This window comes from Rhincodon typus, chromosome 2 (genome assembly GCF_021869965.1).
Source record: "Rhincodon typus isolate 14 chromosome 2, sRhiTyp1.1, whole genome shotgun sequence".
Taxonomy (NCBI): domain Eukaryota; kingdom Metazoa; phylum Chordata; class Chondrichthyes; order Orectolobiformes; family Rhincodontidae; genus Rhincodon; species Rhincodon typus.
The window spans coordinates 73,204,225-73,219,194 of record NC_063333.1 but is presented as its reverse complement, the minus strand read 5'-3'; the positions used below and the strand labels follow the sequence as shown (position 1 = coordinate 73,219,194).

The 14,970-nt window shown below is 39.7% G+C and overlaps 1 protein-coding gene across 4 annotated transcripts in view; it reads right to left on the bottom strand.

Annotated features, from left to right (window-relative positions):
• Positions 1-531: 531 nt before the first annotated feature.
• LOC109910639 (glycoprotein-N-acetylgalactosamine 3-beta-galactosyltransferase 1) overlaps positions 532-14,970 on the bottom strand; it is a 31,028-nt gene continuing 16,589 nt past the window's right edge. For 3 of the 4 annotated variants that reach the window (XM_048613960.1, XM_020509854.2, XM_048613963.1), the window contains 3 exons: positions 14,033-14,278; positions 12,220-12,887; positions 5,730-7,817 (listed from right to left, as the gene is read on the bottom strand). In XM_048613960.1, the coding sequence (XP_048469917.1) occupies positions 7,668-7,817; positions 12,220-12,887; positions 14,033-14,261 (1,047 nt within the window). In that variant the 5' untranslated portion in view covers positions 14,262-14,278 and the 3' untranslated portion in view covers positions 5,730-7,667. Of the gene's footprint in view, positions 1,381-5,729; positions 7,818-12,219; positions 12,888-14,032; positions 14,279-14,970 lie in introns of those variants that run through there. The other variant, XR_007265100.1, reaches the window with a different exon arrangement.

The following is a 14,970-nucleotide window of genomic DNA, read 5'->3' as shown; positions in this document are numbered from 1 at the left end:
TCAGCAACTTACAACAGACTGACATAAGCAATATATTGTTACTTTATCTTTAAAGGCTCATAAAAAATAAACCTGAAAAGCCTCAAATTAAACAATGTTATGTCCCAAAAGACAAATTACCAATAACAACTCAGGTGGGATGGACTGTATTTTATGCATTCAGTGCTAATTTAAAGTCTTCAAAAACAAATGTCCTTTCATGTGAAATATTCTGAACTTGTTGGGAGTTGGAGTTCCATAAATTCATGAGTGTCTTTTGGATGATATGGTAATTTCTCATAAACAGAACTATGCAAAGCCCAGTAAAAGAATACCTCATCTAGAGCACTGCTCCACAATACAGTGCATTCTTGTTTACTCCAACAGAATAGTAGCTGTCAAAGCAAAGACATCTGCATTTGCAGTGAACAATTAATGTTTGCATTACAAGCCCCAGGTCACTGAAAGAATTACTGAAACTTGGATGGCTGCTGACAGTGACTGCAGGACTTTGATGGTGACTTACAGAGTAAATCCACAGCAATCCAAATATTCCAGTTGCAGCATTTGGCTTTAATAGTGGTTTAGCAGCTGACCCATACATTCCAATGGTGAAAGTATGAACGTGCAATAAATATCAAAGCACTGGCTAAAACTACTAAATGAGTCCCATGCTATACATGGTCAGACATAGCAAGAATGGGATACAATGCTACATTGGGAGAGGTTCTGAAATAAAGAGGCATCAGTGGTCATCCCTGCCATTGAAGCAAAAAGCTCAATCAAAATCAACAAGAGAAAAGGCTGGTGTTGACAGAAGTAATTAATTACATCATTACCAGAATCATATTGACATTTCACAATGCATATATATATTTAAACTAAATTTTAGGGCACACAAACTCTTAAATGCGCAATAATGCTTTGATCAAAGAATCAAAACATACTCAGTACAAAAGGTAACACATACACACACTGAAGCATACATACAACCTCTGATCATAGCTGTATCTGTTACAACATTTCCCCCATGAACATATTGGATATACCTGAAATCATATCAAACAGTAAATCAAACTGGTCTGTTTTATTAAAAAATGTCCATATGAAGAACTGGCAGGCAATATTTTAAATAAAAAGTGTTGCACATCGAACTGTTATGATATGGCATTCTACCACATTAAACTGCATCTGAAGCAGTGTACATATAAATTAACTTTCTATAAATTTAAATATTCTAAGTAACTTGCTTTGAAAATGCTGAAAATTATTTTTAAGCCTTTGTACTCTTTGTAAAGGTAACCATGTTTAGAATACGTATCAGTCCAATGGATTACACTATATTTTGCTCAACAACAGAAACAGAACGTTGCTGGAAAGGCTCAGCAGGTCTGGCAGCATCTGTGAAGAAAAAAAAATCAGAGTTAACATTTCGGGTCCATGACCCTTCCTCAGTTCTGATATTTTCTTCACAGATGCTGCCAGACCTACTGAGCTTTTCTAGCAACTTCTGTTTTGGTTCCTGATTTACAGCATCCTCAGTTCTTTCGGTTTATATTTACTATTTTTTGCTCATTTGGTTCTAAAGCAACATGTTCAAACATTAAATTAAATTGTTCTTAAGAAAACAGGCAAACATCACATGCATAATAATTTGCCTTTGTTTTTCAAGTGCTTAATATTGTACAATATTGTAACATTGTACATTTCCATAATTGTATCCTCGACCACTGAAATAGTATCCTTGGGGAACTTTAAATTTAAAGTATGCAAAGTTTTAATTGAAAAAACAAACTGGCTTCTATGTCAAAAGGAGATCTTGATTTTTTTCAAAAAATTCTTTCATGGGATTTGAGCATTGCTGACTAAGCCAGCATTTGTTGGCCACTCCTAATTGCCCTGAAGAAAGTGGTAGTGAGCTGCCTTCTTAAAGGACTGCAGTCCTTTAAGTGTAGGGACACCCACAATGCTGTTATGATAGTAGTATGGGTAATGAATCAACACCTAGTTTCATTCTTCTGCTCTCTCTATATATTTAAAAAAAAATCAATGCATTAAGTCTCCTGTAAAGAGCTGAGAAATTTCAAATTAATGCATTCACTATTATGTCTAGCATTTAACGGCATAATTTCAAGCACTTGTACAAACAAACAAGGTATTAGCTGTTTCAATATGGTATGGGATGATTTATTAATATCCAAAATAAATCAGGAGGCTACAACGGACCATTGTAACAAGTCATTAAAAGTGTAGATAAATAAAAATTGATATTTGAAAGTGCAAATTTGAACATTTTAGTTAACGGAACTCCAAATTGTCTTGCATCACCTTTAGAACACTTCAACAGCAGAACTAAACATAAAACTCTTTATATTGAGCCAAAGTCATGAACTGATGTAGATTTGTTAGTCTAGCACTCAATTCTCATTTGTTCTTTAGGTTTTGTTTGTTGACTTATTTTTCCCCAATCAATCTATTCAGACATTTTTTACAGACTTCTGGAGCAGGTGGGACTTGAACCCAGGCCTCCAAGTCCAGGTGTAGGGGCACTACCACTGTGCCACAAGAGCCCTTAGTTTGCTTTGTGTCATAATCTCAACCAAATGGACAGTAATGCATGGGAAAGGCCAATTAATACAGTAGGCACCAATTGATAAAACAGTACATCTCTGGCCGATGCATTTGAACAGGAAGTCAGTGTCCTTGATGTTATCAGTATGCATCTACACCACATTGGAACCAAAACCAGAAATAAGGCACTAGTTGCAAAACAGAACGAAACGTGACCATGTTGCTGCCTCTCCCTCACTGTCTCATTGATTGACTTCCTCATCACTGGCTGTCCCCCAGCCACTCCCCTCATAGGTGACCATTCCCCTGACTGTCCCAATGGGTGTCCCCTTGCTATCCTGCCAGTCACATTCCTTGCTGCCTAGCTCTCCAGTTCACTCGGTGGGGCAGCAAGGGATGCGGCGAGTGATGGCTCTTCCTGAATAGCTCTCTGGGTCAGTAATTTTCTAATTCTTTTCAGGGGCACCAAGCTTTTACATGAAAGAAACCTGGAATACAAAACTATTTTACAAGTCCAGTGATGTCGCTGGCAGTGATGCCATAAGGATTGAGTGCTTTAGCTGTGAGGGTACTTCAGTTTGCAGTGGCCGCAAATGCAGGAATTAATGAACTGTGCAGTGATATTGAACAAAGTTATTCATTCAGCTCCCAATGTGCATGTACAATACATTAAATAAGTATGCAACATAAAGAATACTTTTTATATTCTGCTTAAATATGCATGGTGCACAGCAAATACACTGTTACTCCAAAACATTTCATATCACGTTTGCCAATTCGAGCAAAATCAAACACATTAATTTAAAATTAACAAGTCATCTCCATATGATCTGTGTGAACACAGTAACCAGTTATAGAAAAAGTCAAATATTTTCCCTGAAGTTTCATATTTAAGTAGTGCATTTATGTAAAACACACTCCGCTTCAGTGAGAATTGAAACATCAGAGCCAGGTGTTAATTCCCAGCTCAAACCATTAGTTTATATAGTGATTCAAGTGGCTTTGACATCAGTATGCTTTTAACACCAATCTGTTACTTATAAACTGTATTGGTTTCCTTTTAGACAAAAGAACATGAACCACAATTTCAATTCAATGAATTATTTATCAACTGGTACGAAAACTTAAATCCTCATCATCACATGTTCATCCTACCCTCCCTCGACCTCTATCTCAAACCGCTGCCAAGACATCAATTGCTTGGACCTCTCCACACCTTTCACTTACTCCAACATCTCCCCAGTGGAATGTACAGCCCTCACTTCCCTTCATTCCAACCCCAACCTCACTACTAAACCTGCCGATAACGGGGAGCGCAGTGGTAGTACAGCAAACTGACTTCTACATCACTGAGGCCAGACGCCAACTCACTAACACCTCCTACTGTCCCCTCGATCATCGCACCACCTCTGATCACCAAACCATCATCACCTCAGGAGATCTCCTGTTCACAGCCTCCATCCTGATAGAAACAGGCGATGCGGGCTTGGGAAATTATTTCCTATCCAAAATCCATAAACCCGACTGTCCTGGTCAACCCATTGTCTCTGCCTGCTCCTGCCCCGCCAAACTTGTCTCCCCTCCTACCTCGCCTCCATTCTTTCCCCTTTGGTTCAGGAACTTCCCGCCCACATTCGTGACTCAACCCACATCCTCCACCTTTTCCAAAACTTTCAATTCTTCGGATCCCGACACCTCATCTTCACAGGGGAGGCAATGGCCTAGTGGTATTATCGCTGGACTGTTAATCCAGAGACCCAGACAACATAGTGGGGACCCGAGTTCAAATCCTGCCATGGCAGATGGTAGAACTTGAATTCAATAAAAAAAAAAAATCTGGAATTAAGGATCTAATGATGACTGTGAATCCATTGTCGGGAAAACCCATCTGGTTCACTAATGTCCTTTAGGGACGGAAACTGCCATCCTTACCTGGTCTGGCCTACATGTGACACCAGACCCATGGCAGTGTGGTTGACTCTTAACTGCCCTCTGGGCAATTGGGGATGGGCAACAAATGCTGGCCTAGCCAGCGATGCCCACATTCTGAATAAATTTTAAAAAAAACTCTGGACATACAGTCCTTGTACACCTCGAACCACCATAAGGATGGCCTAGAAGCCCTCTGCTTGCTCTCCCGTAGGTCCAATCAGTCCCCTTCCGCTGACACTCATTCACTTGGCAGTCTGGTCCTCACCCTCAACAGTTTTTCCTTGGATTCTTCCCACTTCCCAAGAGGTTTCCCAAGCAGTGGCCATGGGCACCCACATGGGCCCAAAGTTATGCTTGCCTCTTTGTAGGATTTGTGGAATGGTCGCTCTTCCACAACTACATCAGCAGCACCTCTCACCTCTTTCTCCATTATATCAATGACTGTATCGGTGCTGCCTTGTGCTCCCGCAAGGAGCTCAAGCAGTTCATCAACTCCGCCAACACCTTCTACCCTGCCCTCAAATTCACTTGAACACCTCCCTCCCCTTCCTAGACTCTGTCTCCATTGCCGGAAACCAATTCACCACTGACATCCATTTCAAACCCACTAACTCCCACAACTACCTTGATTACACCACTTCTCACCCACTCTCCTGCAAAAATGCTATCCCATACTCTCCATTCTTCCACCTCTGCTGCATCAGCTCCCAGGATGAGGCATTCCACTCCAGGACATTCCAGATATCCTCCTACTTCAGAGATTGTAGTTTCCCCTCCTCTGTAATTAAGGATGCCCTCAATCATATCTCCCCCATTTCTTCCCTCAAATCAACAATAAGAACCCCACCAACTTCCAAATCCAACACATCATCCTCAGGCATTTCCATCACCTACAATCAGACCCCTCCACCAGAAAGATATTTCCTTCCCCACCCACGTCCACTCTCTGCAGGGACAGTAGACTTTGCAACTCTCTCGTCAGCTCTACACTTGCCACCAACCTCTGCACCATATCCAGTATCTTTCATGCAACTGCAAGAGGTGCAACACCTACCACCACAACTCCCCACTCACCTCCTTCCAAGGCTCCAAACAATCCTTCCAGATCCAGCAGATTCATCTGCATCTCATCCAACCTGATTTATTGCATCCATTGCTCCCAATGTGGTCTCCTCTATATCGGAGAGACCAAACACAGACTCGTGAACCAGTTCACAGAGCATCTGCGCTCAGCATGCACCAACCAACTTGACATTCCAGTTGCCATCCATTTTAATTCCCCCTCCCCTGGCCTCCTCCACTGTCAGAGTCAGGCCAGACATGAACTGGAGGAACAACATCTGATATTTCGTCTTGGGAGCACATAGCTCAACGCCCTGAATATTGATTTCACCACCTTCAAAATCCCTCCACCCACAGCCTTATCCCATGTCCTAACTCCCTGACCTGTCCATTTTCCTACTCATCGATCCACTCTACCCTTCCCACTGACCAATCACTATAACCCCTTACATCCACCCATCATCATCCCACCTACCTTTCCTCAGCACCCCCCTCTTCCATTTATATCCGGGATACCCTCCCCCTCCCCAGATCTGACGAAGGGTTTCAGCCCAAAACGTTGACATTCCTGCTCGTCTGATGCTGCCTGACCTGCTGTGTTTGTCCAGCTCCACGTTTATGGACTCTGGCTTCCAGCATCTACAGTCCTTACTGTTTCCTAAATTTCAATTAAGTCCAAATCAAATTACTGAACAGAGTACAATTTTAAAGTAGAAAATCTGCAAATTTTAATTGAGCAATCATAAAGTAGATTTGCAGATTACATACTTACATGACAAGTTGCTTTAAAAAATAATTGTCTAATGTGTGGCATTAAAGGCAAATTGAAGAGCAAGGTTAGAATTTTTAATTCTGTGTCATAAATCCACATGGAAGCAGAGTCTATCAAACCATTTAAAATTAGTTACCCAGTATAGAAACATACAGGAATGCTAGAAGGGCATGAAATCTGAAAGAAATGTGGAATTAGACAAGGTAGCTCATGTTATAAAAAAAAATTGCATAGACAGGCAAAATGGCTCCTTTCAATACTATAAAGTCAAGCATGAATTCTTCTCAAGGCACTCAAGCTAGAGACCTAATTCCACAACACAATTATTAAACTGAATATAACACCTGCTACAAGTTTGACATTTAAAAACATAAAACAAGGTAATGCAAGGCTATAGGAAAGAGAGAAGGGGAAAAATTCTAATTGAATAACTCTGCCAAAGAGCCAGAGGTACAAAGGCTCAAAAATAAGGCTCATTTGAGGATAACGTTGACTTTGTGTGTCGAGTGTAAAATGAGTGATAGCAAGTTGGCAGCTCGTTTTACATTTATTTCCACTGAAGTTTAAATTTATCCCAGGTTTAATTCCAAATTTTCAAAACAAAAAAATGACTTATCATCAATGATGTATGCATAATCATTAAACACCACCTGGACACCATATGCAATGATAAGGTTTTTCTTTTAAAAATGGTTCCATCTTCAATTCTACCCTTTATTACTCCTTCTGGCTTAAGTCTTACAGCTCTGGAACAATATCAACTCTCCTGTATTTTTCCCAAAATGGTCATTTAGGTGATACAGCAGTTCCTGCGATTGAGGTGTTCCTCACCTACGAATGTCACTGCCTCATGTTATTTATAAAAAGTGTCAATGTATTTTTTTCCCCAGCAGGAAATGTGAAATAGTGAGAAACAGAAGCCCGAATGATTTTTCCTCTATCCTAGCCCAGCAAAATTGAAGCTGATTGAGGAAGTCTTGAACTTCCCCAGCCAAGACTGGAAATTAAATCAGTTACCTCTAACTAAACCAAGATACAAGGTAGTATTTTCGACTAAGTTATGAGGGAGCTACAAATGGTTCGTTGCAAATCTTTTTGCTAGTTAGTTGAAGTCAGTCATGAGAGAGAAAATACACTCAAAATAAAATTATCCAACTGATGTCATCAACTATTAACTTTCATTCATGTGAATTATAAACTTACATATAGTTCTGTTGTTTTGTAAGACTTGCATGGAGAGAAATTCCAAAATCGTTTTGATAATCAAAATCTTCATTCATTTGAAATCTTTGCACTTTTACAATTTCTTCATTGCTGTGTCTAACAATATTGTTACAGAAATTCATTTTCTCTACTCCAACTTTTTTGGGAGAGAATCTGGATTATATCTAAACTTGTAGCCATATGGTCGTAGATGGTAAGTCATGTATTCCAAATAGTACATGGTCTTGGAATCAATGTAGTGAAACGATACTGCCAGATCAGAGCAACATTCGGGTCCCTGAAAAGAAAATAAACCACATTAACAAAAAAAAAAAACACTCAAATGCATAAATCCAGTGCTAAATTTTTAAACAAGGTTCACTCAATAGATTCACGTTAAAGAACTTCTCATTTGATCTACAGCACAAACTCTACCATCTTCCTAATAAGAATCTAGCAATCAATGATTCCGACTGTTTTGCCTGCTGGTCACAGCAAGACTGAGCTGAGAAATCTTGTCAATATAATTGACTCACCATAGTGTTCCATCCTGTTGTCCGTAGATAGCAGGAGGGGGGAGATGGCTTTGTGACAGTACTTGCTTTTCCATCACAGAGGGTGTCGCACACAGCAGTCCTATTCATGGTTAATGTGGTTCAGAGTCTTACAGGTCACCAGTACTTTTTGAACCTTGAGGAATGAGTGTCATAGTGCACACTGGTTGTAATAGATTTCAACACCAATTTCACCTGCTAATCATTTTATTGGAAATTTAAGCCCCTTGCTGTTGACCTTTTACATCCTGGTGAGGATGCAGGGGACAAGGTGGTGTGGACAGGCAGGTTGGAGGACGTTCTTATGAGTCTGTTCCCTGGTCTGCCCTCAGTGGCCATAAACAGACTCAGGCGGCAGTAGTTGTGGTGGTGGGGTTTGGCCTGACTGCCGTTTATAGAGTCATATAGCACAGAGACAGACCCTTCAGTCCAACCAGTCCATGCTGAACATAACCCCAAGCTGAACTAGTCCCACCTGCCTACTCCTGGCCCATATCCCTCTGAACCTTTCCTATTCATGTACCTATCCAAAATGTCTTTAAACATTGTAATTGTATCCACATTCACTACTTCCTCAGGAAGTTCATTCTACACACAAACCACCCTCTGTAAAAAAGAAACCTGCCCCTCATGTCTTTTAAGGTGAGAGGAGAAAAATTTTTTAAAATGTGCCTGCCTGGTCTCAAAATCCCCCCATCCTAGGGAAAGACAACTATTTTAACTCTATCTATGCCCGTCACTATTTTATAAACCTCTATCACGTCACCTCTGAACCCCCTGCACTCCAGTTTAAAAAAAACCAAGTCCCAGCCTATCAAACCTTCTATTCCGGTAAATATCTTCTGGACCCCTTCAGCTTAATAATTTCTTTCCTTTAATTGGTCAACCAGAACTGGACACAGTCTTCCAGGAGAGGCCTTACCAATGTCCTCTACAACCTCAACATGACTTCCCAACTCCAATATTCAAGGGAGTGAGCAATGAAGGCAAGCGTGCTAAACGCCTCTTCAGTCACTATCTACATATTCCCTCTCTGCAGCTGCTTATTTGCCAGGAGATGGAGCACACCATTTCCACTGGAACAATCGAGGCTTTCTGCAACTGGTGTGGATTGTAGGGGCCAGAATATATTACCACCACCCACAACTGACAATTCAATTTACACTTTGGATTTTTATTGCAGCACTCTTTCGAAGCCGCTACCCTCTAATTTGATTCAATTTGTTTCAAAGCAAGTATGTAGCTGGTATCTGCTTTAAGATTGAGAATGCCAATCTTGAATATTTTCACTAGCATGCTGCTGAATTTTTTTTTTTAATGCTGTTTAACAATTAACAATAGAGAAGTGCCTTGTACAGAAGGACATAGCCATAGAAACAGGCATTTGTAACAAAAAAAAATTCCCAGTAATGAACAAAAAATAAATAGACTGCAACTCCACTATTCTCAAATGCCTCACCAAAAATTTCTGGTGAATTTGATCTTCGATATTTACCAGTTTGTAATCTAAGTCACTGTGATACTGCATAACTGTCACTATTATACCTGTATAATGTGGCCATTGTACCTTTACATTTAACTACGACACTGTCATAACAAGGTGACATTTGTACCATCATTAACATGGGGAGCAATGTGATCCTGACTCAGGTTTGCTCTTTATGGATTAAAAAGAGACAGCATTAGGTGTAGTTTAAACCAATATCTGACAGAGATTGAGTTAATGCTCGCAAATAACCGTTTCCAGGACCATTCCTTTCAATAGGCTTGAAGAAATAACCATATATAAATATTGAATAAATGATAAAGATTAAATCAAGAAAATGCTCTGTTCAAAGTTTAACCACATACTACCAGATTGTGAAACAATCAGCACTGCACCTCTTTCTACTTAAAGGAGATCTGCACCATGTGTCTGTTCAGTCTTGAATATTTCTAAATATAACACGCAACCTAACTTCCAGTGAGCATAGACGCATTCATAGAGGTCCATCCCACTGGATTTCTAACGTGCCCAGGGAAAATGCCATTTCTCCACGTTACTTAGCACTATCTGCGGTAGAATCATGTAGAAAAAAACAACAGAATTCTTTTTCAGATTACTGCAGCTCAAAAGTAGCAGTTGGAGATAGAGAAGCAGCCAGATTTGTGCTTCTTGGCATATTTAGAAAACAGACTTTAAAGTTAAGGAACAACTGAACTAAACTGATTAATATTGGACGCGGAGGTAGTAAAAGTTGTTTAATACCTCAGTAGAGGTCAAGTGCAACCCTTTTAAACAAAATAAAGTTGAGCGTGCAGAATACGCTCACACTTCAGATCAGGCAGTGCAGACTAAAATGAACATGATCCTGAAGGGAATCAGAAACAATAAGAACAATTTCTTCAAACCTCTTAAGGGGAAAAAAGATGAAGGGTTCATCGGATTATAAAACAGCAATCCCTCCATCAATGCTCAGTGGCAGCCATGTCTTTTATCTACAAGATGCACTTGACAGCACCTTCTAGATTCACGACCACTTCCATCTAGAAGGATGAAGGCAGCAGATACATGGGAACATCACCTTTAAGCTCCACTCCAAGTCGCTCACTATGCTGATTTGAAAACATATCACCCCACTGTGGCTGAGTCAAAATCTTGGAATTACATGCCCCCCCCCCCACCAAAGGGCATTGTAGGTGTGCCCTTGTACATTAACTGCAACAGTTCAAGAAGGCAACACATCACCACCTTCTCAAGGGCAATTAGTGATGGACAATAAACACTGGCCAGCCAGCGACATCCACATCCTGAGTTCTACCTTCAAATCAGATAGCAATATAGCATTGAGACAACAAGGTGCAGGGCTGGATGAACACAGCAGGCCAAGCAGCATCATAGGAGCAGAAAGGCTGACGTTTCAGGCCTAGACCCTTCTTCAGAAAGGGATTTCTTCCCAGTGCCTATGGGTCAATATTTATTTCTCAACCAAATTGTTTTTAAAAAAAAAAATGGAAACTTTGCATTGTTGCCTACACAAATTTGTTAAAACGGGCTGTCATGTTTCCCTATATACAACACTGGCTACTTTGAACATAGACATGTTGTTTGGGGAGATCACGGTTGATCAATTGTCACTACAACTCACTTTTCTACACAATATACCCTTTGATTCCTGCAGAAGTATTTAAAGCACACTTGAAATCCAGAGGCTGTAAAATGTTCTTTATGAATACAATGTTTTTCTTTCTGTCCAAATAAACCACTGAGTTAGGTTAAAGGACTAGGTCATTGATGTCGCAATGAACAGGATTGACAAGATGCTTCAGGCAGAGTCAGAACCAGTTAATCATGGTTTCTCAAGGTGTGGTCAAAAGCTGACACACACACTGTCCTGGGTGGTTTGCCCAGTAATAACCAGTTCCAGGGACTGGTAACTTACACTGGAAGTATTCTCCACTTCCACAATCACACCACCTCCCCTTCACTCTCAATTATTCCTCATAATCGAACCACTAATCCAAGTCCAAGTCCTCGCATTGCTTACTCATACTGTTTCATGTCCCTCAAACTTACTCAGTTATTTAAAAAACCACAAGTATCTCAAATACAATATTGCACGAATCCTTGCAGAATATGTTCATAATAGTTGAGTGGTATAGGTTTTGTTAAAATGGTCACAATTGATAGTAATGAATTGCAGTACTTAAACAATACAATTTATAGCAGATAACTTGCAAAAACATTGCACACATTAGGTACAGTGGGGAGCTCAAAGGACCTCATTTTTGAAAGAATAAGGAAGAAAAAATGTTCACTTATCAGATTTAAACTCAATTCAAGGGTACCTTACAAGCTACTGACTTCTCAATATTTGTAACCAAAAAAAAATTCAGAACTATAGACACAATTTCCAGATTAAGACATGGTTTAGAGTTTCTTCCTTTCCACTTATGATATGGAAACAAATTCTACTGTGTTTGGGTCATTGTGAGCACAGATGCCTCAATAATTATCATTGTCTCTTAATGAATCTTAAAGCAGTGTAACTTGAAATACAGTGAACTAAATTACATCTGTTTATCATTCTCTCTGTGAATTATACAACCTGTTTTGGGCCAATGTGTTCAAGAAAGATAATGAATCATCTATGTTTGATGGCTTACCTCTTTTGCAGGGTAAAAACAATAGTTCCAGTACCAGAAGGTTTTGGGTAGGTAGCTTTTTGATAAATGATGTTCTGGTGGAAAGGGATGAAATGTTTCTCTTTTATTTGTATCCCTGGAATCACCAGCTTCTACGTTAACAGTCTCCATACATCTCCCCATAGCTAAATCTTCAGTAGATGTAAAATGAGTGCACTTCCCGGTCTTAAAGGCATCAACAAATCTTTTCAGTGCTTCCTTGCTCAACACATATCCAGCTCCACCACTCATGTATCCTTGCTTAACATATGGTTTGAATTTTCTGCCAAAGAATATCGGTTGGTCAGGAGAGTACTTTGATAGCAGCCAGCGCAAATTGTCAACCACTACGTAAGTGTCATCATCTGCTTTCATAAACCAATCAGCATCATTCAAGTGATGTTCATGAACATACTGAAAAGCTTTAATAGTTTTCCAATATAATTGGTCCCTGCCTTCTTTAACACCCAGTCCCACTGTAGGGAAATCTTTATCTTCTTCTGAGCTCATGAAAAGCACGACATTACATTTTTTGCTCCATGTAGCTTTGACATGTTTGGTCTTTGTGGCAAGGTTCTGGGGCCCAGTCATCACCCAGCACAGGATTCGCACTGTCTTATATAGCTCATCTGCAACACTTCTGTTTTCATCTGTATTATAGAAAGTACATGCATTATTTAAAATCATTAACAAAATGTTATCCAAGAGAATTTGTTTAAAATATCAACTATAAACATTCAGAATATTCTGCATCCATATTGTTTCAGGCAAACTCTCTCTAATCTAGAACAATGAAATTATAGTTTATGTAGAGGTTCCAGTAATACCTGGCATTTACCCTTCTCCTGCTGGCAAATTGCCATTCTTTTCCAACTGGGAAAGATGACAAATTTTGAACTAAAGACTTCTGATTATTCAGCATCAACATTAATGGAAGTAGACTAACACACTTGCAATGGTTCAGCCAACGATTATTGCAGGTAGTTTGCATTCAATGTCTCAGTGCTTTTGATAAACTAAGCTCTGCAGTTTCAGTTAGAGAATAAAAGCATTATACCGCATGAGTGATTTAGAATAGATGGTTTCAGTGCTGCTTGTCACTGCATTACAGGGAGCATACGAACACACTGGAGAAAGTACGGTGGAGATTTACAAGGGTGTCTGACGCAGGATATTTTTAGCTTAAACGGAAAGACAGTAGTGTGTGTTGTCGTTTGCCACTTAACAATGGCTGAAGGACCTATTTTGCTTAACCGGTAGCATTCCCCTCTTAGGTATTTAAAATAATTGATAAAAGGATTAGAAAGGAATTAAGGATCTTTTTAAGGAGCTTTTATGTTATTTGTTATCAAAAATGTTGTCAACAAAACTGGCAGCAGATACATGAATTTGCCAAGAAAGAGACACAACTAATGTTAATCGTTTTCAAAACTGTTGCTAATACCAGTTTCAGCGTACATGGACTCAGAGTCGTACAACATGGAAACAGACCCTTCAGTCCAACTTATCCATGCTGTCCATATACCCTAAATTATAGGAGTCACATTTGCCAGCATTTGTTCTGTATCCCTTTCAACCTTTCCTATTCATCTACTCAGCCAGATGCCTTTTAAATGCTGTAATTACACCAGCCACCATCACTTCCTCTAGCAGCTCACTCTGTACATGCGCCTTCTTCTACATGAAAAAGTTGCCCCTTAGGTCCCTTTCTCCATTACATATCAATGCATATTCTATCAGGGTTCAAATGTCTATGAAACACCACCCAGAGTATCTCACAAAATTTAAAGGATACCTTGATGTTGACTGACGTCAGCATTGAAGTTCATCTCTCCTTGAAGATTTTGATGGTGTTGGTGATGGTGAGAGTCTTCCAAGTGGCCATGAGGGTCATTGAAAATCAGATGACTGTGCTGAGGTGCTTCTTTTTTTATTGCACTAATTGCTAGTCTGCATATGATGAATCCTAAGCCCAACCCACAACAAAACATGAGCAGAGAAATTACAGACCGTGAAATTGCCATTTCCTCGCAGTAATATGCTGGGGGGAGAAAAGAACAAAAAAGTGTCACCATGAACAGATTACAGACATAGCTCACTATAGGGAAATTTTTCAAATGTCAAAGCCAATCAAATGTTTGATTTTTTTCATTTAATTGTTCTTAAAACAAGAGAATAAAAGGGAATAAAACAGAATGCTAGGGAATAAAAGCAAAATACTGCAGATATTGGATTTCTGAAATGAAAACAAAGTGCTGAAGAACCTCAGCAGATCTGCCAGTACCTGGGGAGAGAGAAACAGTTAACATGACGACTTCTTCAGAACTCGCTTCAGGAAAGAGTGAAAACAAAAAGCTAAGGGAGTCTTTAAAACGAGATGGTTTGAATGTAAAAGAAAAGATGTTTTCCTCCAGTTACACAAAAGCCTTAGTTAAGCCACTTTATATTCATTCAGGATGAAAGCGTTCCAAGCTATGCTAGAATTTATTGCCCATCCCCAAATACCTCTGATGCAGGGGATAACATACCCAGAACTGTGCTAATACCCGAGAGAGAGAACATTGTATAGTAAGAATGTGCTGCAAATATGCCAGAATACATCAGGTCTATAGATGGTTAAATTATGAAGTGCAGTCATAAGAAAACAACCAAGAAAGACGTGCATTTACACAGTGCGTTTCATGAGCAGATTTCACAAAGCACTTTACAATCAATTGAGTACTGTAGATGTCA